Raw genomic sequence first — 26496 nt, forward strand, 5'->3', positions numbered from 1 at the left:
TCAAAGTATGAGAGCTACTGCCAGAATGATGTGAGCCTTTAACTGCACGTCCAGATTGGAAACCCCAGTTCCTCTTATGCTTCTTGCTTCCCCTTATCCTCCTTTGCTTCAGCCTTCCAGATCAATCTCCTCCTGCCCCATCCCTCAGCACCGGGGAGAAGAACTTGGGGCACTATGGTAGAAGTTTAAAACCTGCAACAGCTGCTCCTTCAGAAGGGCTCAGCATCTAAACGAAGCCCAGGCACCCCACCCCACCCCCAAACCGATTTCTTGTAGGACTGGGAAACTGGGAGGGGAAGGAAGAAAGGGGTTGTGATCAGTTACCCTCCCTGCGGCCTCTGGTCTGGAAATGGCCTGGAAAGGGTCACAGATCCTCTCTCATGGGGTGCACAGGGTTCTCGGGGTCCCCCTGCTGCACCCCCAGATCACCTGCCAGATGGTAGGTAAGGTGCAGCTGGTGTTACCAGCTGCCTCAGGGCTGGGAGGTATCTGTGCAGTCTCCGAGGCTGCCTTCTGAGAAATCATGAACCTACACACAGGTGTGCAATGATTCAGATAGTCACTGGGCTCCAGAAGTTCTTGGTTGTTTGGGGGGGCGGCCCAGCTGGTATTTGCCGCCTTGGTGGGTTGGTGAGGCCTCAGAGAGTCCAAAGGAAAGAAGTGTGAAAGGAGGAGACAGAGGGAGCGCCTCTAGGAAAATAAGGGTACTTGACTCTGAAGGCTGGGCTGGGGAGGTAGGTGGGAACACTTAACTTGGGGAACTTTTCTGTCCCACCTGCTGAGAACGCTGTCCAGGTAGTTCTGTAAAGACCACGGGTGGGACTTGGCTAGAGGGGGCGGTGTAAGCGGCCCTGGAGCCAGAAGGGAATTCGAATCTCACTTCTGCTGTCTGCCAGCAGTAGGACCCCCACCTCCCCCGCAAGTTCCGCAAAGTCTCCACCCCTCCTAACGAGATGGGGCTGATAACAGTCACTAATAGGGTTGTCATGGGTATTTAATCCACGTAGTGAATTTCAAGCGGGACCCGGCACGCAGTACGTCCTCAATAAATATTAGCCATGATCATTCAGGTTAGATGATGAGTAGAACTTTCTAAGTGCTAGGTTTGAAAGCCTGGGACTCCGTTGCCAAGGGAAATGAGAGAACCTCTTCAAGTATGGGAGCTCCGGCCCCAGGGATTGTCCAGAACCAGAATCTCGGCGCCTGCCTTTCCTCCACCTCACTCCTCTGACCCGGGGAAACCCATCGCCTGTCACGGGGGCGCCTTGGTTCCTTGCGCCTGGGGCTTGTCAGTATTTCCCTCTCTAGCGCTCCTCCCCAGGGCCTCCCTCCCGCCGCTCCACACCTGTCAGCCGCCCTCGCAGCCTCCCAGTGGCCCGAGCCCCGGGCCTCAGCTGCAGCCCTTTGGCGGCCTGGGTCCTAGTTCCCCGAGCCTTGCGCATCTCTCCCCGCCGCTCTCGTAAACAAAACCCGAGCGTTGGAGCAGCCCCGCGGGCGGACAGGCGCCGGAGCCAGCCTGGTGCGCTGTTAGCGCGCCCCGGGAGCCCCGGGCGAGCTAAGGGGCTATGGTGGCGGCGGCGGCGGCAGGCGGCTCAGCTTTGTTATGAATAGATGAAAGAGGCCACCTACACAGTAACCCAAATTACGAGACCTCCCTCCTCCCTATCTCTCCGAATCAAGAGGGGAGGGGAGATGGGCGTGGAGGGAGGGCGGGCGGCCAGGAGGCGGAGGGCGGAGGAGGAAGAGGATGAGGAAGGGGGCCAGTTGCATCCCACTTTCACAATGGGAAAGTGAAACGCACAAGCGCACCCAACCTCTCCAGCCCTCCCCGCCTGCCTCGCTCCCCTCCGCCCGTCCCCTCCCTTCCCCTCCGCGCCTCCCCTCGAGCGCCAGCATTGCACAGAGGAACTCTCCGGAGAAGGAGGGCCCGGAGGAAGAGGCGCCGGAGCGCGCAGGGCTTGCCGCCGCCGCCGCCGCTGCACAGGCTGCCGGAACGAGCCCGCCGCGCGCCGCCCTCCCCGCTCTCCTTCCCCGGCGAGCCGCGGGGATGGGGCGGCCGCGGGAGCCCGAGCGCGCGCAGGAGCCGCCGCCGCCGCCCGCGTCTCACTCGCCGCGCGCCTGAGCCGCTGTCGCCGCCGCGCGCCCTTCCCGGGGGCGGCCCCCCCCACGCCACAGCCCCATGGAGGTCTCCCGGAGGAAGGCACCGCTGCGCCCCCCGCGCCCTGCCGGGCTGCTGCCCCTGCTTGCCTATCTGCTGGCGCTCGCGGCGCCCGCCCGGGGCGCGGACGAGCCCGTGTGGCGGTCGGAGCAAGCTATCGGAGCCATCGCAGTGAGCCGGGAGGACGGCGTGTTCGTGGCGAGCGGCAGCTGCCTAGACCAGCTGGACTACAGCCTGGAGCACAGGCTCTCGCGCCTATACCGGGACCAAGCGGGCAACTGCTCCGAGCCCGTCCCGCTGACGCCCCCCGCGCGGCCCCGGCCGGGCAGCAGCTTCAGCAAGCTGCTGCTGCCCTACCGCGAGGGGGCGGCCGGCCTCGAGGGGCTGCTGCTCACCGGCTGGACCTTCGACCGGGGCGCCTGCGAGGTGCGACCCCTGGGCAATCTGAGCCGCAGCTCTCTTCGCAACGGCACCGAAGTGGTGTCCTGTCACCCGCAGGGCTCGACGGCCGGCGTGGTGTACTACGCGAACGACACCCAGAGCTGGTACCTGGCGGTGGCCGCCACCTATGTGCTGCCCGAGTCGGAGACGGCGAGCCGCTGCAACCCCGCGGCGTCCGACCGCGAAACGGCCATCGCGCTCAAGGACACGGGGAAGCGCAGCCTGGCCACGAAGGAGACGGGACGCCTCAAGCTGCGCGACGGCGGGGGTAGCCTGCACTTTGTGGACGCTTTTCTCTGGAACGGCAGCGTCTACTTCCCCTACTACCCCTACAACTACTCGAGAGGCGCCGCTACCGGCTGGCCCAGCATGGCGCGCATCGCCAAGAGCTCCGAGATGCTCCTGTTCCAGGGCCAGGCGGCCCTCCACTGCGGCCACGGCCACCCAGACGGCCGCCGCCTGCTGCTCTCCTCCAGCCTGGTGGAGGCCCTGGACGTCTGGGCGGGCGTGTTCAGCGCAGCCACTGGAGAGGACCAGGAGAAGCGCTCGCCCACCACCACCGCACTCTGCCTCTTCAGGATGAGTGAGATCCAGGCGCGCACCAAGATCTGCCGCTGGGACTTCGAGATCGATAATAACGAGAACAACTGCGTAAGTCCTGCCCCTTCCTGGGGAGGGCAGCGCTCCTCTGGCGGAGCCGCGGGCGAGGCAGAGCCTCAGGCAGAGAGGGTTGACGTTTTCCAGGTCTCGGATTTACGCGGCCCTGTGGCCGCCCGACGGCCGTCCTGGTACCTCGGGCTACTCTAAAGCACGTCCAGAGGTCCCCGAGGGAGTGTAAAAAAAGGGGGGGAGGTGGAGAGGGTAGGAGTTAAGCTCAAAACTCCGCTAACTGCATCCCATTGCCATCCCTGCCTATCCAAACAGGGGCGCTTGTTTGGGTCTGAGCCTCCTCAAGCAGCTCCCCTGCCCTCCCCTAATCGCTTCCCCCGGTGTGTGGTCCGGGTTGGCCTGTGGCTTTGACCCTCGTCTTCACCAGGGTTACCAAACGCAGTGCCCTGGGCTGAGAAGCCGTGGAACCTAAAGGACTTGCCACACCCCAGTCTTTGTGCCCACCCCCCGTCACCCGTGTGATGTGGTCTGAAGAGTTGGTCTGCTCAACAGCGGTCAGCGCTCGGCTGGAACAGAGGCTCAGGCTTGGGGGAACAGACCCCTCAGCGCGACCCGGTGCAAGGGGGCGGGGCTGCGGCTCTGCTGAGGGTGTGCGCTGTGGTCTGGGCTCGGGGGAGAGGCTGGGCCGGCGGAGGTGGCTTTGTGGGTAAAACGCCTCACCCTAGAGGGGAGGGCGAGAGAAAGTGTTGGGGGTGCCACAGGCAGTTTCTGGGCTCCAGATTGCCTGACTGGATGGCGGGGCTCGGGCACCACCCACCCAGGCAAATGGCAGAGTTTTCCACCACAGCCCCCCCGCCCCGCAACCTCCCCCAGGGTTCCCAAGGCAGCCACAGCTTGACTCTTGAAACTGGCGTTTCTTTGACTGGGAAAGAAAGCCGCGGTTCAAGAGGGTCCAGTTGATGGGGATTATGGAGCCATTGTGCACTTCTCCGAGGCCCTTTTCCTTCCAAGGCTGCTGGCACATCAGCTCCACATATGGCTCCTGAGAGGGGAGCCTGCTGAGCGCCTCCTTTATAACTGGACAGAAATCAAAGAGCAGAAATTAACGGCTACAGGTGTTGCCATTGTTTTGGTATAAAATGCGTCAGAGAGCAAGGCGAGAAGTCTTCACTTGGACAAACGTGTTGTGTTGATACATTTGTTGTGTAAGCATAGAGCGGACGTTGGCGCTAAGGTCTGTTGAGAAGTGTGTGGAAAAACCCTCCCACCCTCACCCAGGCAGAACCCATCTTACCAAATATTAGCCCTTTTACCCAGAAAGAATAAAAAAGAACAGGTCTTTTGTAAGGCCCCTTAGAATGGTCATTTGCTTTCTCCTCCTTGCCGGCTACTTGTGTCCTGGGGCACACGTAATGTCTTCATTTAGTTACTGCTATAAATATTTTAAAAGGTAAATAATGTGTAATACTCCCTAAATGACTTCATCTGGCTATACAATTATAATATTTAATATCTGTCTTTATGAGATCCTTATGAGTTCAAGTTTGGCAAAAAAATATTCACCTTTGACTTCTCTGTTGAAAGACTTGAAAGTACCCCCACACAGCACTTACTGTCCGGCTTTAGGCATACTTGTTCTCCAGGGTTAATGACAAGACAGCTCCGGGTCCGCAGCAGGTGATAACAGTGGAAGTCCAAGCTCCGCCATCTGACAGCTGTGTAGATGTGTGGGCGCCAAAACATTTCTCTTGACTGCCTCACTCTACCCATTGAGTCCGGAGGACTTAGTTCCCTTCCAAACCCAGCAGGCACCCTTAACGCACTCAGAATCCACGTTTTTGGCTCAATCAGGTGTTCCTACTTGCGCTGGGATGAGGGGAAGGAAAAGTCAGAGAGCTGCTTATCCATCTTTGGGGGGCACTCCTGGGAGGTGGCTGCCCCTTAGAAATCAAGCAAGGGGTAAACACAGGCTGCCAAAAATCTGGAATTGGAAAAATAAATAGTTAAACTAGGTCCCTCCACAGCATGTCTTGCTGCTGTTATATATCCAGAGCTCCCAGTGTGCTCAGAGCTGCAGTTTCTGAAAGACAGGGTCTCTACCTCCTGAGCTTGTCATCCAAGTTAAATAATGTACTCCAGTTCAAACAATAGCTTGTCAGGGCTGCCCAGGTGGGAACTTGGAGTTTTGCCTTTTTTAAAAAAAAAATGTAAGTAAATTTCTTGCTGCTCGTATGTATTAAAAAGCCTTAATGGAATTGAATTTCAAGAGAGACTTTGAATGGGAAGTGGGGGAAGGCAGTAGTTTTGATGAAAAAGCTGACAGTTTTATAACCTATTAAATAGGCAGATAAGATACTTTAACAGATATTTGTTTGATGCCTGCTAGTGCAGGCAATGCTCTGTGCTGGGCGCCACTGATTCTACCATTGAAAGGACAATAGCAGGTGGCAACCCCATTTAATGGGGTTATGAGATCAGTGTGCCCCTAGTTGTCGCTCAGAACAATGATGTCATTTGGGTTGCATTTGTTCTGCATTTTATTTTCAGGTTTTCAATGTGTTGTGGAAAAGGCATGCTGAATTACAAGGCGCCTAAGACAGGAGACGAAACTTGAAAAAACACTCTAGAGGGAGCCTCAGTTGATTCTAACAGTGGTTCCCCCAGAGCAGACACAGCATTGTAGCAGTAACCCATAGGCAGCGAGGCACAAGCGTAGATTGGCTTGCCTTTTCCTGCCCCCCCCGGATGACTCTCTCATTTTCCATCTTCAGTCACCCGTGGGTAGGAAAGTGACGGCAATGACTGGGTTGTGTTTTCTCATGTCTAGGTTCTCTCCTGATCTCTTGTGAGCTGATTCTCTTGCCTTCAGCTTCCCTGGCTAAGGATTCATTCACGAGGTGCTTCTGCAATGAGTGTGTTCTCAGCCGTTCACACACTGGGCCATGATTTTTTTCGGTCTTGCCTCCAACTTTGAATCCCCTTTCACAACTATGGCAGATTAGCTCCAGCCTGCAAACGTGCCCAGGCAGCCCAATTCTGTAGACCCTCTCTAATAATCCTAATCAATATTTATATGCTGTTCCTCATGTATTACTTCTTTTGAGCCCCTCATCAAGTCTATGGTTGCTCCTCTGAGGAACTTTCCCATTTACCTGATGAGGAAGCTTGAGATCACTAAAGCAACTTGCTCAAGATAACACACGAAGCAAGCATCAGAACCTCCAGCTTAAACCCGGGTCTTGCAATATCTACTTCTGTATTCACTCCACCACCCTAGTGCTTCTCAAACTTTGCCTTCAAAGTCCCCTAATTAGAGGCAGCAACCAGCTTCCCCTAGGATACACCCCTTGAAGTCTGTTTTAAAACTTGATGTAATTTTTTTTTTCATTCTATTCCGTAACATATCCGTGTGCTTGGATTAACATAAAAATGAATGTTTTAAACTATGTGTGTTAACTTCCTCTCATCTATGAACTCCTGCCACCCTTGGCATACCAATACATTGATAGAAAAGTGTGTGTACCTGAGTTTTGAAATCTGATTGGTCCAGATTATTTGGCCACTGTGGTTGGGTCCTGGGGTTGCTTGTGGTTTAAACATGGTGGCCTCTGTAGACACTGAGGGTAGTGTGTTTTCTTATTGTGTTGGCCAATGAGATGACTGTTCTATTTCATTCTACTACTTGTATGGAGACACACCCCCTTCCTGCACACTCACATAATTCCAAAGCCTGACATAAGTTATCTGTCATGCAGACAACCACAAAACACTTGCATGCTCTCCAACAGACAGTAACCCAAGATGCTTCTAGCTACTGCGTGCAGAAGTGATGTCCCAGGGCCACTCGGCAGTGCAGCCTTGTTGACCTCAAAATCCACAGTCTTCCTGTGATGTTTATTTCCCCTTTAGTTTCTGTTATGATCTTGTCTGGCCACTTTGCAGTCTATAGACTAGATGGTGAGTTTTACCCCTATACACACATATGCTATGCAGGGAGGTATTTAAAAAGGCCAACACCTACTTAGAGGGAAAAAGCAGTCATAGCTACTACTGTTAGATGATTACTATGGCCAGGCTTTGTGCTAAGCACTTCACATGCCTTACATTTGGTTGCTTGTAATGCCCCATATGCAGCAAGGACCGTGGTGGTTGTTATGGTTTTATGATGAGACATTGAGACCTGGAGAGCTTTGGTTAATTTCCATAACTGGTAAATGACAGAGGATTGAGGACCTGAGCTTGTAACACACAGCTGTGAACAGTTCAGCATCACAGACATTGGATTGTGGTGTCAATCTTGTCCTCCATGAGGAGGCTAGGCTCTTGCTGCTACTCAGAGACCAGCTGTAAGCTGGACTTCATTCAGTCGCTCAGTCATGTCTGACTCTTTGCAACCCCATAGACTATGGCATGCCATGCTTTCCCTGTCCATCACCAATTCCCAGAGCTAGCTCAAACTCATGTCCATTGAGTCAGTGATGCCATCCAAGCATTTCATCCTCTGTCGTCCCCTTCTCCTCCTGCCCTCAATCTTTCCCAGCATCAGGGTCTTTTCCAACGAGTCAGTTCTTCACATCAAGTGGCCAAAGTGTTGAAGTTTCAGCCTCAGCATCAGTCTTGCCAATGAATACTCAGGACTGATTTCCTTTAGGATTGAGTGGTTTTCCTTTAGGGTTGACTTAAGCTGGACTTAAGACAGTAGAACAGAGAATTCTTAAGTGCAGACTGGGTTTCTGGATCTGCATATTTGAGCGCCTGAAACTCAGGCTTTGGCACGGCTGCAGTTCCTCAGTGGTCAGACTCTAGGTATCACTGGCACCCTTTGTGTTCAGACTTACAGCAACCTCAGAGAGACGTTCAGGACCTGGACGGACTGCTCTCAGTTTTTGGTTTGCGGACATAAGAACTAGCTCATAAACTCAGTCCCAAGATCTCAGCCTGTTAAATCTGGGTGACAGGAACTCATCTTTATTAGCAGCCACAGTTAAAATACAAGCCCCAGGAGGTCAGGAACCTTGTAACATTTTGCTCTTTGTTGAAGCCAGAGTAGGTAGCATAGTAACTTAAGAAATATTTGTTAAATTAATAAATGAAAGGGGTTGGGGGCCCATGTTGGGCGTGTTTTCTGTCCTTAGCAGCCACACTTTCTTGAGTCTGGCCACCTCACGCTCTCTTATGTATGCTGTGCTCCGTTGCTCAGTCGTGTCTGACTCTCTGCAACTCCGTGGACTACCAGGCTCCTCTGTCCATGGCATTTTCAGGCAAGAATACTGGAGTGAGTTGCCGTTTCCTCCTCCAGGGGGGCTTCCCAACCCAGGGATTGGACCCTCATCTGTTGCATCTCCGGCACTGGCAGGTGGATACTTTACCACTGAGCCACCTGGGAAACCGTCATGCTCCCTTAACTATTGTCTTTTTCTTGGTGTCTAATGTGTTGGGGCCTCTTTCTTCTCTCGTCTGAGCCTTTCTGACATCCTCCACTCCTCGGGCTTTCCCCAGAAATTCCCATTCTTTGGACTTGCCAGGCTTACAGTCTTGCCAACCTGAGCATTAACTTTGACCATAAAAACCCAGCATGGTTGGCACTTCTATGGTATAATTTAATAATGTGCATGCCCATGCCTTCCAGAGATGAGAAGAGAGGGCTCTGTGCTGTTGGGCAGTGTTCCTCAAAGTGTAGTCTCTGGACCAGCAACAGCATCACCAGGGAACTTACTTGAAATGCAAATTCTTGGGCCCCCACATCAGATTTACTAAATCAGAAAATCAGAGTAGGGTGTGGGATGGGAAATCTGTGTTCTTTAACAATCCCTCCAGGTGATTCTACTATACATTCAGGTTTTAGAACCGTAGCCGCAAGGTATCACAGTTTCCCTTGCAGCTCAAACACCTGGGATAAGAACTGTCCCATTGTTTTCATTGCAGTTTTACTTCAGGTCACAGAAAGTAACCAACTCATCCCACTCCCCTTATATTCCTTAGTGAAAGTCGCTCAGTCGTGTCCGACTCTTTGCGACCCCATGGACTATACAGTCCACGGAATTCTCCAGGCCAGAATACTGGAGTGGGTAGCCTTTCCCTTCTCCAGGGGATCTTCCCAACCCAGGAATCGAACCCAGGTCCCCCACATTGCAGGTGAATTCTTTACCACCTAAGCCACAAGGGACGCCCAAAGGATTCTATTCCTTATCCTCTTCTAATTGCTCAACAGAAATACCTAGAAAAACTTCCAAAGTCTTAACTATTTTTGAGGTTGGAGTCTGAGTCTCAAGAACCTGTAAGTCATAGTTAGCTCCTTCAGCCTTTCATGCAACAGTCTGTTTGCATTTCATTCCAGGATGTGGGCAGGGGGGAGATTTCTTGAGTCTTCTAAGCTGCTGTACACCACAACCAGTTCTACACGCCAGAATTCGAAGGGTCTGCTCTTTACAGCATCAATCTTGATACCCATTTCTATTCTAATTAGGCACACTTGGTTGCATGAAACCAAGATCTACATAAGTGAGCTCCAACAAGGAGATGGGGAATTTAGTGGATAGGAACATGTGGGATTACATGGAAACCTAGGAGGAGGAGAGGTGGTTGCCTGCACAGACTCTGGATCCAGGAAGGCAGGGACCATAGCTGCCATTTCCCAGCTGTGTGACCTTGGGCAAATTATTTAACCTTTCTCTGCTTGTTTGTTTACCTAGAAGTATTGATCCTTTTTGCTTCATCGGGTTTTTGTCTGGATTAATGACTTAATATGTATAGGATATGAACACTATCTGACCTAGAGCAAACACTATGTATGTATCTACTTCATCATTGTCGTGATTTTCAGTAGTAATAGGCTAGGGCTCTCTGATGGGGGGGGGGGGGGCGGTGGGTTTCCCAGGTGGTACTAATGGTAGAGAACCCACCTGCCAATGCAGGAGACATAAGAGACTCAGGTTCAACCCCTGGGTCAGGAAGATCCTCTGGAGAAGGGCATGGCAACCCCCTCCAGTATTTTTGCCTGGAGAATCCCAGGGACAGAGGAGCCTGGCGGGCTACAGCTCATGGGGTTGTACAGAGTCAGACACAACTGAGCAACTTAGCATGCACGCACTGATGTGGAGTGGGAAGAAGATTCTGCAGTCAGAGCAGTGGAAAGGTGCTCAGCAGCAGAAAGTGGGAAGGATCCTCATTTGAAGGTTTCATTGTCAACCTGACTTAGGGTGGTGTCTTCCCTCAGTCCTGCTACCAAATGACCACCTCGGCTTCCTCGAATATCTGTCCCTCTCCCTGTCCACCTGAATGTGCCTCAGCCTGACCTGATCCCCACCCTGCCTCCCAATAGCATTTAACCTTCTGCATCAGCTGCCAACTGGCCATAGCTTTCTATATTATTCAGTTCAAACGACCAGGAAATAGAATGGGGTCCAACCCATCCTTTGACTCCACATTATGAGCCCAAGTTCAGGATAGGGCTTTGTTGCCGTCGGGACAAGTACTGAGTCCTGGTTCAGTCTGAAGAAGGAAGACCATCATGTGATGCCCCCAGTAGGTGGAGTAGGCAGGTGGCCTTGGAATGGAAAGATGGGAGAACCACACCATGGTTACCACGTTGACTACAGCGGCATGGAACCATCTCTGCCTCCCTGCAGGCTTCTCCATGACCCACCTCTGCCTTCCCTGAGGTAGGCACCTACGTGGTGGCACCTAGCTGATGATCACTGAAGGCTGCTCTGAGAACCCCCACAGTCTGCTGGGGGACAGCTTCTAGGCGTCATGGATCTCACCTGTTTGTGGTAGCAGGGGCCTGGTGAAAAAAGTCACTGAGCTAAGTGTTCGTCCCTCAGTCGTGTCTGACTCTTTCTGACCTCATGGACTGTAGCCCACCAGGGATTCTCCAGGCAAGAATACTGGAGTGGACTGCACTTCCTTCTCCAGGGGATCTTCCTGACCCAGGGACCAAACCCAGGTCTCCTGCATTGCAGGCAGATTCTTTACCATCTAAGCCACTAGGGAGGCCTCCTAGGGCCATGGTAGTGGTTAAGATTTTTTATCAGTTACGCTCATAGTTTTTGTAAGCATTTTCATCAAGATGGAAAATTAATACTAATTTATATACTGTCAGAAAACCAAAGAGAACTGTGATTTGTTTTACAGTTTCTATAGTTGATGGGTTTGACTGTCTGATCAACAGTTACACTTAGTATCTCCTGAGAGGAGTCACAAAGGGGATTTGACCCCAGTAATCCCCACTGCACTACTCTGGCCAGTGCGCTTCTGCAGAAGTCAGCAACTTTCTGTAACGATTGTCAGTGTCATAGGCTTTGCAGGCCCCATGCAGTCTCTGTGCAATTGCTCGACTGCCACTGAAGTGTGACAGCAACCACAGACAATGCAAAAATGAGCACTCGTGGCGATGTTCCAATAAAACTTTATGGACACGGAAATTTGAATTTCATGTATAATTTTCACTTGTCATAAAATATTATTCTTTAGATTGTTTCAGCCATTAAAAAAATGTAAAAACTATTCTTGGCTTGGGAGGGGGGGCACATTGCAAAAAGCAGGCAGATTGCTAGATCTGATCCACAGCTGGTAGTTTACCCACCCCTGCTGTAATGGAAAGGGTGAGAGTAGGACAAACCTTCGCATTGCCCTGAGACAGCGTACGAAATTTAGCAAAAAGGTGATGTGGAAACGCCACAAAAGAGCGTCAAACTCAGCGTGGGAGGACCTGGGAGGCTTTAGAGAGGTGATACTGGAGCTGTGTCTTGAAGCCAAGCAGAAGAGGCAGAAAGGGAGTTCCAGAGAGAAGGCACAGCTTGTGCACAAGCGGGAAGTTCAATAAGCTTGTGAACCGCAGGTAGCTCACCCTGGCTGGGGAGTGTCCAGAAATGAGCACGCTGGGCCAGATGGCGAAGGGTTTAATGAGACTGGCCATGATGGCTGGATTTTATCCTGATGGTCAGTTGTTTTCAGACTTTACAAACCAGGCTTCTGAATCTTTAACCAGAAGCTCAGTGTGAGAAAAAGGCTAACAAATCATCTTTGACCTGCTGTTCTGGGTGAGGCCATTGCCAAGTGCTGAGACTCAGGGTGAAGCAGGGGCAGGGAGACTCCTAGAATCCTGCAACTCAGCCTCCCTCCACCCCTTGCTGGTCCCTGCAGCATCTCAGAGGAACTTCTGCGCCTCTGCTGAGCAGGGTGGGAAAGCTGTGGCTGTTGGAGGACTACAGCAGGGCTCTAAGTAGACGTGATCTGATGGTGTTCTAGTGCGATCATTCAGAAGAATGAATGAGGTGCGATGAGAGGCAAAACTGCGGATTAGAAGGACAATCACTAGTTCAATCAAATACTTCTTGAGTCCCTACTCTGTGTCAAGCACTGTGTGAAATATTTCTATCAGTGATGAATAGAGTAGACAATAAATACGCAGAAAATAAAGAGCTGCTTTTTGCAGTAAAATGATAGCTAGCCTTTCTAAAGAATTCACTTTGCACCAAGTATTGTTCTAAGTAAGCACTTTACCAATATTAACTCATTTAACCCTCACCCCAGCCTTGTGAGATGGGTAATGTGATTTCCATTTTACAGATGAGGAAACTGAGGCCCAGGCTGAGACTGGGGCTATGTGAAGGAAAAAGCTGAGGATGTAATAGAGCCATGTTACTTGAGCTGTTGGGGAAAGTTCTTTTTAAGGAAGTTAAGTCGACCCCAGGAAGATGAGAAAGGATAGTTGTAGGCGTCTCCCACGGGGAGTGGGGAGCAGTGCAAGGCTTCAAAAGGGGAAATGACTTGGTCGTTTTGAAGAACAAAAGGCTAGTGTGGTTGGTTTAGGGAGGTGGAGGGGGGAGAGTGTCAGGGAAGAAAGCAGTAACCGACCCTGTAGGCCTGGCAGGCTATGGGAAGGAGGTTTTTTTTTTTTTTTTTTTTTTCCCTCAAAGCTTAGAAGAGCCTTTGAAGGGAAGTGAAATGATTGGATTTGAATTCCTAAATAATGCCTGCCCTGTGGGTCGTGGATGAGAGACTGGCCCCAGAAGAGGCAAAAGGCTCCTTAAGCAGTCCAGGCGAGCAATGATGTCACCTTGGTCTAGAGTGGTGGCCACAGTGAATATGCAGGGAGACAGATGGATCATGTGGGTTGCAGTAATCCAGATGAGCCTGGTGGAGACCTGAACCGAGCTGGCAGTGTGGGTGTAGACAAGGGATTAAATGAAATAGCTTTTTAAGATGTTGAATTGAGAAGTACTGGTGACCAGTTAGTTTAATTGTCATAGATTTTAGATATCTTTGAGACCTCCTTGACAGAGAGGGCAACTAAACATTCAATTGGCCATGAAGTGAGGCCCACTCTGTCCCTCTAATGGAGAGCCTGCCAGGCTGTGTGTTGGGCTCAACGTGACGATGGTGCCAAAGGGGAGTAGCCAGGGGTGTCTCATCAGTGCTTCCTAGGCATCGAGAGTGCCACCTATGGCACAGTGGGCCCTCAATAAATATTTGAACTGAAAAGAAGGTGCTCTCCATCTGGTAGAGAAGATGTGATTACAGCTTATAGAGGTAAGAGCTTCCAAGAGAAGCCCAGGACCCTGGAGCTGTGTTTATAGGAAGAATAAAAGCCAGGTAGCCAAGAGGGAAGGGCATTTTTCTGTGACTCTCTCACCAGTGAGGCCCGATTCCTGGTCTTTTCCTCCAACCTGGTTTTGGAAGAGTCCACTTGAGAAGCATGTTCTCTAACCCATCAACTGTTCCTAATGACTCCGCACTGACATCCTCCTGAGCCCCCTTTCCATCAGTGATCAATTTCAGAAATTGGATTCCAAGTGCTGGTCCTTGCTTCTCAGAGGCATCTGCAGGCCTGGGACACCCAGAGCAGCTGGTAGCTGTAGATGTCACCCAGCCTCAGTCTCCTGGGCTTAGCAACATCTCTGTGCCCCTCCATACAGGGGTCCTCACCCCATGGAGCCCTTGTGCTGTGGACCTCCTGGGAAGCCTGTAGATCCTTCCTCATGGTTTTAAACACATGAAAAAAGAGTTGCAAAATGAACCAGTCATATTGATCTACAGATATATCCAGATGTTTTTGTCCAATTTGAGATAGAGTAATATATCTTAACACATTAAATAGCAAGACCTCACAGCAGTAACTATCATCATTTCCAAGCAGAGATAAGCACAAATGATATTTTGAGATACCCGAAACAACTATAAAATGATTTGAAAATATCTGATTTCTTTTGATGACAAAGTCACAGGTTCAGTTAATATGACTGTGGCCTGCATTAATAATTAAAGGAAATACTAAATTTCAGTCAGAGTTCATGATATAAGATTTTTTTTTTTTCTCATCAAGTTTCGTGAATTCCCTGAATTCTTTGCAGGAACTGGATGTCACTGGAGCCCTACTATAGACACTGGTTTTATTACTATATGTGTTAGAAAACCAGTGGCAAAATGTTGCATTTTGTTTTAGAACTCATTGATTGACTTATTTTGACAGTAGGGGGTTTAATCCCATCTGTATTTTACAGGTCAAGCACTTGGCCAAGAGCCAAAAGCTTCACAAATGGACTGGATGGAGCAGGTGGGTGGGTGGAGTAGCCTCAGAAAGGTTAAATGACTGCTTAGAGACAGCTCATAAGCAATAGAGCTTGAACTTAAACCCAGGTGTGTTTAAGAATCTTCTGTTCTTTCTACTTATCCATGGTGTTACTATGTTATTTCTAAAGTTAGCCCAATGTTCATCCATTCTAATCATGGGGAAAGAACAGTGCTGCTATTCTTTGCTTTGATGAGAGAATACCAAAATACCTAAATGTATTTTGTTTAGTTCTTAGAGCCTCATTTTAAGTACACCAAGTCTGTAGACTGTCTATAGACAGAGATGGCAAAAGACCCAGAAACTCTCTTCCAAGCATCAATGAACTATGGATATGAATGTATTGGATGGGCCAAAAAGTTCATTCAGGTTTTTCGTGTTACAGGAAAACTTGACGAACTTTTTGACCAACCCAATACATGGAAGCAGGTGATGTGGGGTAGTTTGGTATTGTTTCCCCAGGCAGAGCCAAGGCCCAGTGCTTGCAAGGAGCAAATTTTGCCTCAGTAGAAGAACTTTGTAATGATTAGACCTACTTAGCAGTGTACCAGGGTCGCCTGGCTAGCTATTGACTGAAAGCATTCAAACATTGATCCATGTATTTATTCATTCAATAAATGTTTATTGACAGCTTGCTACCTGCTAGATGCTGAGGTATATGCTGCATTCAGAGTGTAGAGTAAGGTAAGCTATTGTAGAGCTTAGAGTCTACTGGGAAACAGACACTAAATTAAAAACCTTTAAGCAATGTAATTATTTTCAAGAAAACAAATGGAATGTTAAAATTCAAAATAACAACTAGCATAGGGATAGGAAGATCTATAGTCATGTGACCATAAGCAGGTGACATTGAACTTGAAATCTGAAAGCTGTTTTTCAAAAAAAAAATCAGCCTGCAAGAAGTGAAGAGAGGGGAACTAGAAGAAATAGCACATGCAAAGGCCCTGAGGCAGAAATATGGGGACATGTTAAAGGAAGGACACTGGGGGAACTGAAGCAGAGTGAAGGAAAAGAGTGATATGACAAGGGTTGAGTTTTAAGAAGTAAGCAGGGGGCCAGATCAGGTGGAACCTGGGGAGGCATTTGGGTTTAATTCTAAATGTGATGGTAAGCCACTGAAGAGTTTTAGGCAAAGAAGTAACATAACCTATTTTATATTTTAAAGTATCACTCAGACTACTGGATAGAGAATAAGTTATAGGTTGAAAGAGAAAGACCAGGAGGCTCTTGTAGTAGATCAGGAGGGAGATGATGGGTAGGGACCATGGAGATGGAGAAGATAGACTTAAGACTGGGAGATTCAGCTGAGATTTTTCATGTATCGGGTGTGGAGAGTGATGGAGGGGAGCTGAGGGTGGATGGTGGTACCATTCACCGTGATGGAAAGGAGGAGGAGGGTTGGAAGGAAGAAGCATCCGAATAACCACTTTGCAGCAACTCTGAAACCTTATGACAAATTCAATTGGTACTCAAAGAAGATGATGCCACTTATTTAGAGGGTATTTAGCAATTTGGGAGAGGGAGCTTTTGCAGTAGTCAAAATGAGGAATGAGGGCAGTACTGGTATAACATGGGCAGGTGTCAGGGATGCTAAAAATCCTGCATCATGGAGGCCAGCCCCCACAGTGAAGAAATATCCTATTTAGAATGCCAGTAGCTTCCTCATGGAAAACGTTGTTGGATTGTGTCTCTTCCAACTCTCAGAATCTAGGAAAATGCATTTGTTTGCACTGTCAGCCATTCAGAAACTTTCGTGAATTGTTTGAATCAGGTTGTCTTTTCGTAGATAATTGACTGAAAGTAGTCACGTGGAAAGGATAGAGATTTAGATGGGGGATGGTACACAAAACAGGAATAAAGAAGGATAAACCTGGGATAGTGAGACTTTGGCTATAGGTAGGGCTAGAACCTGATGGCTCAGATGGTAAAGAACCTGCCTGCAATGCAGGAAACCTGGATTAAATCCTTAGGTCAGGAAGATCCTTGGGAGAAGGGAATGGCAACCCAAACCTGTATTCTTGCCTGGAGAGGAGCCTGGTGGGCTACAGCCCATGGGGTCGCAAAGAGTCGAATACTGCTGAGTGACTAACACTACTAGGGCTGCAGGGCTGGAGGACTCTGGGCCCTTAGAGGGAGGGAAGCAGGTGGGTATGAAATATCCAAGTGTGTCCCTAAACTTCCCATCTTTATTCCTCGTGCACACTTTGAACTTTTCCTTTGGATCCTTTGAGTCCAAAAGTAAATTCTTCCTTCAGATGACCAGTTCAGTCGCTCAGTCGTGTCCAACTCTTTGTGACCCCATGGACTGCAGCATGCCAGGATTCCCTGTCCATCACCAACTCCTGAAGATTGTTCAAACTCACAACCATCGAGTCGGTGATGCTATCCAATCATCTCATCCTCTGTCATCCCCTTCTCCTGCCGTCGTCGATCTTTCCTAGCCTCAGGGTCTTTTCCAATGAGTCAGTTCTTCACATTAGGTGACCAAAGTATTGGAGTTTCTGCATCAGGCCTTCCAATGAATATTCAGGATTGATTTCCTTTAGGATTGACTGGTTGGATCTCCTTAGGGTCCAAGGGACTCTCAAGAGTCTTCTCCAACACCAAAGTTCAAAAGGATCAATTCTTTGGTACTCAGCTTTCTTTATAGTCCAACCCTCACATCCATACATGACTACTGGAAAAACCATAGCTTTGACTAGATGAACCTTTGTTGCTAAAGTAATGTCTATGCTTTTTAATATGCTGTCTAGGTTTGTCATAGCTTTTCTTCCAAGGATCAAACGTCTTTTAATTTCATGGCTGCAGTCACCATCCACAGTGATTTTGGAGCCCAAGAAAATAGTCTCTCACTCTTTCTGTTGTTTCCCAATCTATTTGTCATGAAGTGATGGGATGAGATGCCATGATCTTTGTTTTTGAATGCTGAGTTTTAAGTCAGCTTTTTCACTCTTCTCTTTCACTTTCATTGAGAGGTTCTTCAGTTCCTCTTCTCTTTCTGCCATGAGGGTGGTGTCATCTGCCTATCTGAGGTTACTGATATTTCTCCCTGCAATCTTGATTCCAGCTTGTGCTTCATCCAGACCAGCATTTCTCATGATGTACTCTGCATATAAGTTAAATAAGCAGGGTGACAATATACAGCCTTGACATACTCCTTTCCCAATTTGGAACCAGTCTGTTGTTCCATGTCTGGTTCTAACTGTTGCTTCTTAACCTGCATACAGATTTCTCAGAGGGCAGGTCAGGTGGTCTGGTATTCCCATCTCTTGAAGAATTTTCCATAGTTTGTTGTGATCCACACAGTCAAAAGCTTTGACGTAGTCAATAAAGCAGAAGCGGATGTTTTTCTGGAACTCTCTTGCTTTTTTGATGATCCAGCAGATGTTGGCAATTTGATCTCTGGTTCCTCTGCCTTTGCTAAATCCAGCTTGAGTATCTGGAAGTTCTCGGTTCACATACTGTTGAAGCCTCACGTGGAGAATTTTGAGCATTAATTTGCTAATGTGTGAAATGAGTGCAATTGTGCAATAGTTTGAAAATTCTTTGGCATTGCCTTTTTTGTGATTGGAATGAAAACTAACCTTTTCCAGTCCTGTGGCCTCTGCTGAGTTTTCCAAATTTGCTGGCATATTGAGTGCAGCATTTTAACAGCATCATCTTTTAGGATTTGAAGTAGCTCAGCTGGAATTCCATCACCTCCACTAGCTCTCTAAAGAGCCTCTTGATGAAGGTGAAAGAGGAGAATGAAAAAGCTGGCTTAAAACTCACTATCACTATCTAACATGGGTAAATAGTTCTTCCATTGTCTAACTTGATGAACATAGTTTGCCAATTGTTTTCACACATGTGATTTCATTTGGGCTTCACAACAATGCTAATAGGAAGGACATGTGTATTATTGCGTCCATTTACAGATTCAGTTGTGTCAGTTCGGGGGCTTGCCCAAATCAAGCAGCAGGTCAGAGATGGAGCAGAGCCAGATCTTGGGCATAGGGCTCCTGCTGAGGTTTCCGAACTGCAAGTGGGTCCCTGGGTAAGTAATGATGAAGAAACTGCTTCAGGTGAGTGTATGCCAATGAGGAGCAGAGTACAATATTAACTGCCAGAGAGGCATTGGGCTTCCCAGGTGTGGCTCAGTGGTGAAGAATCTGCCTGCCAATACAGGAGGCGCAGGCAACATGGGTTCAATCCCTGGGTCAGGAACATTCCCAGAGGAAGAAATGGCAACCCACTCCAGTATTCTTGTTTGGAGAATCCCGTGGACAGAGGAACCTGGTGGGCTACAGTCCATAGGATAGCAAAAGAGTTGGACACAACTGAGCGTCTGAACACAACAGGTTCCTAGACATCCAGCTGTTTTTTGCCCTGGCCCCATAGGGAAAAACCAAAATAAGAGAATCTTTTCAGCACTGTGGGGATTAAAGACTTGACTTTTTCTGTTTCCCCAACAGTTGAGAGACCACATTTGAGTGCATTTCCTCCAGCTGTTCCCATAATAACTGCAGCATGGCTGTGAGCTTCCCGCGTGATTCTCGCTGAGTCAGATCATCTTCCACGTGGTAGGGGTGGGGCCCCGTGGTACTCAAGTCCCGAGTGTGCCCTTCACATCCTAGAAGACAGGCTCGTGTCCCCTGGAGTTGGGCAGTGCACACTGGAGGATGTTTATGGTCCTTGAAAGATCATATGAAGGAGCTACAAGGTCAAGCTGTTTCCCTCATGACATGCCCAATATTTCCTGAACATGCTCACACACACACCCCTTCCCAGTAGCCTTGGTCCCACTTTGGTGTGTCAAGCCCAGGCAATCTCTTTCTCAGCCCAAACATCATTTGAGACAAACCGAAAAAGGTTTCCCTCTGAGAGCAGGCTCAAGTGTAGGCGGGACGTGTGGTTAGACATGGCACGAAGGAGACACGAGTGACAACTCTGAGGGAACCAAGAAAGCCCAAAGGGGAGACAAGTTTTAGAGCTAAATCAAGATTGGATTTTGTCATGAAAAGCTGAACTGGCAAAAGCATCATTACAAGGCATTAACCTTGTTACACACTGAAGAACAAGCAGAGGCTGGGATTCAAAAATAAATTACACATAATAAACTAGACAGAATAGGCCGCAACATTACCAATTATGCCCTAAGGGGGAGAGAAGGGCAAGATAGAAAATAGACCAAAAAAAAAAAAAACCTATGAAAGTGAAAATTATCTCTGGACACGGGGGGCCACAGCATTATTTCCCCCCCTTTTTTTACTTGACTCCCCAGGTATTAATTTCACTTTTGTGAGCAGATTTCTCTGGAGCCTGTCTGTCTTTTGTTTTCATTTGCCAAAATGAGCAAAAGAAAGCCATTTAGAGGGTTCTTTTTTCCATTCACAGGGACCTGTCCATTTCTGTGTGTTTCCAACACAAAAGAATCCATTTCCATTCAGCACGAGCAGTCCTTCAAGTTTACATGAAGTCCAAGCCCGCTTTTTCCTATTTTCTTCCAGACTCGCTGTTGTAATTGGCTGCACAATCCTGACTACGGCCAGGGTTCTCCAGAGTGAGAGGAAAACACTCAAACAGCTCTGATCCCTCATGGCTGAGGAAAAGCTAGAGTCTAGTGCATGTTCAACAGTCATGACTCTCATTTCTTACACAGAGACTTCCTTTGGGTTACAAGTAACAGAAAACCCAGTCAAATAGCAGCTTAAACCATGACGTCTATTGTTAGTAAAAAGCTTAAAGGTCGGAAGTCTGTGCTCAGTGGTGTCCCCAAGAACCAAGTGTCTCTTACCCTTCCCCTGCAACACTGTTGGTTTTCATCTCCCATCTTGAATTCATGGAAGCACAATGGCTGCCACCTTTCTGCATGGATAGCCTCACATCAGAGTCCAAAGGGAGAAATGTAGAAAGAAGAACAAAGGGCTCTCCTCAAGAGCCTTCTCTTAGCAAGGAGGAAGCTCATTCCCGGAAGTGCCTCTAGTGGATTTCTGGGATCTTACTCGTCCAGACTGGGCCACATGGCCACCTCTAGTTCTAAGGGGTGGGAAAGTGAGTAACCAGGCAATGGAGAATGGGATAACCATGAAGCTTGGGCCAATCATAGTTTTCCCAGGCTTGGGTTTATTGTGACCTGAACAAAATTAGCGTTTTGTGGCAAAGGAGATGGGTTTAACTGCCATGGGCGTGGCAGCAACTGTTTTGTGTTTTAAATAAGGTAATGATAGCAGGCATGGGTTGTAAGTTATCACGTGCCAGACTTAACTCAGTTTCCTGAGATTTGCGTCCTAACTCATTCAGTCCTCGTGGCTAGTCCATGGCACAAATTCCTCTTAATGGTCACTTCTGTTATATAGAGGAGGAAATTGAGTCACAGAGAGGCTACATAATGTGTACAAAGTTACTTAGAAAGTGACAGAGCCATGATTGAAAGCCTGAAAGTCTGTCTCACCACCCTACAGGAATCCTTATTTGTTGGAGTATTATAAAATACTCCATGAAAACACAGTAAATGCATGTTTCTGCTTCTCTGGTAGCTCAGTCAGTAAAGAATCTGCCTGCCAATGCAGGAGACATGGATTTGATCCCTGGGTCAGGAAGATCACCTGGAGATGGAAATGGCTACCCACTCCAGTATTCTTGTCTGGGGAATCCCATGGACAGGAACCTGGTGGGCTACAGTCCATGGGGTCGCACAGAGTCAGACATGACTTAGCAACTAAATCACCACCAATAGCAGCTAGCATGTATTAACGTGTTATTATTATTACAGTCATTATTCTCTCTCCTTCATAACTACCCTACCAATCAGGTACCATTGGCCTTATTCACACCTGAGAAAACTAGTTGTCAACAGGGTTCCATAAATTGCCCAGATCATCCAGTGGATGAGAACCAAACTTGAATTGTAAACCTAACCTCTCTGACCCCTAGTTCCAGGTGGTTTGTTCACCAGCTCTCAAGTTCTGAGAACATTGATTTAATGGCCATGCTAGTTACCTGTGCTGTTGATCCAGGACTTAATTTGGAAAAATGCAATTATTGAGAAACAGTCAGAAGTCAGGGAAAGATGTTAGAGAAGATGAAACAGTAATTTAGAAGCAATTTTCTCCCTGTTCCTTGTCAGCTTTTGAGCCACTTCTGGGTTTTTTGGAGTCAATCTTTCACAGAGTATTTCATCCCACCTCAGCAAAGGCTAACTGTGATATAATGGTTCTTGGCTAATCTGAATCACTGCAGTTATTAAGTACCTACTGTATACCAGATATGGGCTTCCCTCACAGCTCAGGTGGTAAAGAATCTCCCTGCAAGGCAGGAGACCTGGATTCAATCCCTGGGTCAGGAAGATCCCTTGAAAAAGGAAATGGCAACCCACTCCAGTGTTCTTGCCTGGAGAATCCCATGGACAGAAGAGTCTGGCAGACTACAGTCCATGTGGTGGTAAGAGTTGAACATGACTTCCATTGTCTCATTTGGCCCTTGTGGATGCATAATCAGCAATCCAGAGTCATTACTCTGTATCATAGGAGGAGAGAGAATGGAGTCCTCCAGCCAAAAAGAGCAGTGTTAGAACATTCCAGATGCTCATACAAAGATGACATCCAGTTCTCTGAGTGAAGCACTTCTGAGATGCTCAAATATTTAACAAAAATAAGAAGTGTGGTCAGCTGATCTTAAGTTTGAACAATTCTGGTTTTATTTTAAAGCAAGATGTGTGGTGTGGTTTTATTTTTTTTTAAATCTAAAGGTCACCGATTTTTCTTTTTCTACTCATAGTCACAAGGGATCCTTATCTAAACAGTGATCTATTGTTCTGATCTTAGACTCATAGAGATTTTTTTTTTCCCTCAACTTCATTTTCACAGGACAGTTCCTCATCTTCCCTGATGGTATGAGAAATAATTTTTAACAGGAAAAAAAAAATCTCTAATGAGCTTTCTAAAAATCTTCTTCACCTGAGTTCACTATGGAATATTTTATGCAAATAAGTCACTTTCTCTTAGGTTATGACATCTCTTACTTGAAAAGAGATCACGGCATTGGAGAAACCCTTGCCAGCTTATCTTTTCCTCCCAGCGCAACTTCAACAAAGAAATATAGACGGTACTTTAAAGGCTTCAGAAATCAATTTGGTCCATGAATCCATTTAGTTTAGATGTTAATGAAACTTGGTGGGTTTAACAATACTGAATATTTAATAAGACATAAATTGAAATACATAAACACGGTCGGCAGTACTATAATGAAGTTAATAAGTCTCAGCCTCCCCCTGCCCCTCTCCCCCCGCCCCAAATGGGGTGGTTTTAGGAGTTGCCCTGATGCTTACAGAAGTATGCGGGCTCTCCCATTGGCTGAAATGTAAATGTGCCTTTCTTTGCAAACCTGAGTACAGTTGGGAACTGAGCTCTGGCAGATAACGTATGCTATCACACTGTGTTCAGTAGCTACAGAAGGCAACGACTCTTTCTAGCTCCATATCTTCCAGAGATTTGTATAACAAACTCCGTTTCCTGTCGTTGAAGGCAGGAAGCAGCGTGAAGCACTTCATGCCTTTAAACAAGAAAGAAAAAGACATTTGGGGCGATGCACTCTCTGCTCCGGGTTAAAGAGGGGCTTTATTTAATGATCGGGAGTGAGCCTGTGATTATATGTGCTCAGAACCTCAGACCATTTAAATGCCTTCAGGTTCAGAGTTAGGTTTTTCGTTTCTTCCTCAGGAACATGAGCACCAGGTCTAGTCCTTGCATTTGGTTCCTCCTTAGCTCCGTGGCGCTCTCTTACCCACCATCCATGACTCTGTCTTTCCCTCTTTACCCTCTGAATGACTTACCCCGTCTCTGGGCTAACACACTGGCGCCTTCTTATAAATCCAGACTCCTTCCTCTCTACCATCACATCAAATAGGATGGTCCATCTCACATCTTAGGAAATGGCTTGTTTAACCTCGCAGAAGCCAAACCCTCACCAAAATAAATTGTCGCATGTTCCTGCAAATAGCCATGTATAAGACTGTCTCCTTCCCAATTCAGTGTGGGTTCTTTCTTGGCAATAAAGTGGACCTCGGTTTCATATATCTGCTGGAGGAGTGTTAAATGGATGGCTAGCTCACTGCTGGCAATCAATACATGTTAATACGCAGTAAACAAATGGCTTTCCACAGGCTGGGCAAGCACAGTGATTCTGCAGATAAAGGGGATAAAAGGTTGCTCCTGGGGATCTTGCCTAAACAAATGTATTGGGGGCGCCAGTAGGATCCTTCCCAGGTGGGCATGAGTGACATTTTATCATGAGAATTATCACTGTTAAAAATTATCTTTTTGTTTTTTAATTTGTACGTTTGTGTGCATGTTCAGAAAAACGAGGATGAACCTGAAAGAGTCGAACCAATCGCATCATCTACTTTGATCCATTCCGACCTGACATCCGTTTATGGCACCGTGGTAATGAACAGGACTGTTTTATTCTTGGGGACTGGAGATGGCCAGTTACTTAAGGTTGGTTCTGTGTGCCTTCTTCAATGTCGATTTTAATATTGATCCATTTTGTGCTTTTGGCTTTTTTTGTTGTTTATTTTTTATTGCTTCTAGTTTATGCACAAGAACATACCAACTGCTTTATGTACTTCTCAGAGAGCACCCCCCCTCATCCCTGAAATGGCCTGAAAGAAATTTCTAGAAATGTATTCATAATAACCTCCCTATCCATGTGTGAACTTGTCAAGGCAGTTCCTTTCCTTACTCATAAGCTGCCTGGGTGAAGCATATGGGGGTCTGGCCCTACCCCATCCTTGATTTACCTTCCTAAGACTTTTAACCTTTCAATTCTGTCTCCTTTATGATGGAAATGTACAAAGCACCTGATTTCTCATAGCTTCAAAGAGATTGTAGGGCTAAAAAGAAGATTAAAAAAAAAGAAACTCAGATGTTCCTTCTCCCCAGCCCACCTGCCACCCACATAGGGGGTTTGTTTTCTGCCCTTTGTACCCACACCCAGCACACAGAGGTTAGAGATCTGAAACCCTTTGAGACTCCCCTTGACTTTTATCTCTGAGGACTTTTTTTCCACTTGGTGGGTATACCACTGCTCAAGTTGAGATTTTTATTCACTGGGGGAGAGGGGCAGTGGGAAGGAAGAGAAAATAAACTCAAAGATACTACATGCCTCTGAAATTATATAGCGGTTATCGTATCAATTTCTTTAGTAAGCATTTATTGAGCACCTCCTGTGACCACCAACAGTCATGGTTCAAAAGGGCACTGTTTCTTTCACCCTAGTCTGATTCTCCTTTGTCTCTCTGTAGCCAGTTAATTTATTCCAATTCAACACTGAATACTAACAGATTTGTTTTCTCCAAGGATTTCCCAATGACAACTAGCTGTGTGACTTGAGGTGAATCGCCTAGTCTCCCCGAGCCTCCATTTCCTCGTCTGTAAAATGAGATTGTACTGGATGACCTAGGAAACCCCTTTTCCTTCTGGTGGTCGCTGGTTCTGTCTTCTGTGCAGTCGTGCCCCGCTGTAGCCAAACCTGCCTGCTGGCTGGCTTCCTCCAAAGGTGCCCCAGCATGGCTGCCACAACCCGGCTTACACTGGACCTCCTCCCTGGGTTACTCTTGCTTTTATCCCTCTGCTTTACTGAATCCTGTGAGTCTATGCTTTATCTCAGCTCAAACCCCACCTCCTCTCTGAGCCCTCCTCAGGCTGGAGTGATCACATTTCTCCCTCATCTCCCGAAATACCCATTGTCTCTATCATCCTTCTGACTTGTTACAGATGTCTTGCTCAGATGCCTGACCTTTCCTTGTGTGCTTGTCTTGCCTTCCTAACTGGATTTTAAGCTTCCTGAGAAAGGAGGCCGGGAATTCCCACAGCCCGGTACAGGGCTGAGTGCCTGGTAGATATTTGATTTAATCTGTTTTCCTTGGAGGAAACCCAGTAACATATGGGAGGGGGTTTGTTTGTATACACATTCTTTTAAAGTATACATTGATCATCTTTCCTGTTGTATGAGCCTTATTTCCTGGGGAAAGGTAAACACCCACCCGTCCTTGTGCACAAGTTGCTCACCACCGTCTCTGGTGTCGGGCAGTGTCTGGAGCTACTGTGACCTGGTCAGACTGATTAGACCCGCTTCGCCTGGCGGAAGAAGTTTCTGCCAGCCCTTACTGGGTCTCCTCACCAATTCTCTCCTCAGATGTGGGATATTTTTGACGAGCGTTTTGACAAGAACACCGTTTCCCCAAAGCTGAGCCAACCAAACTGTTAGATGGTAAATTGGAGGTGAAGGAACACTTGGCTATAAATAGTTCCCCATGGGACGGCCTGGTTTCGCCTGTCCCGTTTGTTCGCCCCCGCGGTTGGTGCGCACCTGGCTGGCGTGTGCTGATGTTGTGGTACTTGAGGGGTGGAATTGAGCTGCAGCCTCAAGCTGCTGAGGAGGAGGTGGCTGACCCAAGTCTCACTTTCTTCGGCATCTGTCCAGGCTTCACCTTCAAAAGTCGCATCTGTAGCCTTGCTTGTAGGGTTCCAATAACAGGGGCAGGTCCATTTTCCGTTTCCTTGTTTTGTGCTCGTCACTCTACCTGTTCTAACTAACAGTCCGCTCCACCACTCGGTGAGGTAGATCGGGGTCCCCACCCTCGGGGCTGAGGACTGGTACCTCTGGTCAGGTCAGTGGTGGCATTAGATTAGAAATAAAGTGCACAATACATGTAATGTGCTTGAATCATCCCTGA

The 26496-nt window shown here is 47.9% G+C and overlaps 1 protein-coding gene across 1 annotated transcript in view; it reads left to right on the plus strand.

The window, feature by feature from the left end:
- The first annotated feature begins 2101 nt into the window (after window positions 1–2101).
- The window catches only part of PLXNC1 (plexin C1), a 152139-nt gene continuing 127744 nt past the window's right edge, over window positions 2102–26496 (plus strand). The window contains exons 1-2 of the mRNA XM_070454329.1: window positions 2102–3250; window positions 24116–24256. Coding sequence (XP_070310430.1) covers window positions 2180–3250; window positions 24116–24256 — 1212 coding nt within the window. The 5' untranslated portion in view covers window positions 2102–2179. The remainder of the gene's footprint in view (window positions 3251–24115; window positions 24257–26496) is intronic.

The sequence above is a fragment of the Odocoileus virginianus genome, chromosome 24, assembly GCF_023699985.2.
Source record: "Odocoileus virginianus isolate 20LAN1187 ecotype Illinois chromosome 24, Ovbor_1.2, whole genome shotgun sequence".
Lineage (NCBI taxonomy): Eukaryota > Metazoa > Chordata > Mammalia > Artiodactyla > Cervidae > Odocoileus > Odocoileus virginianus.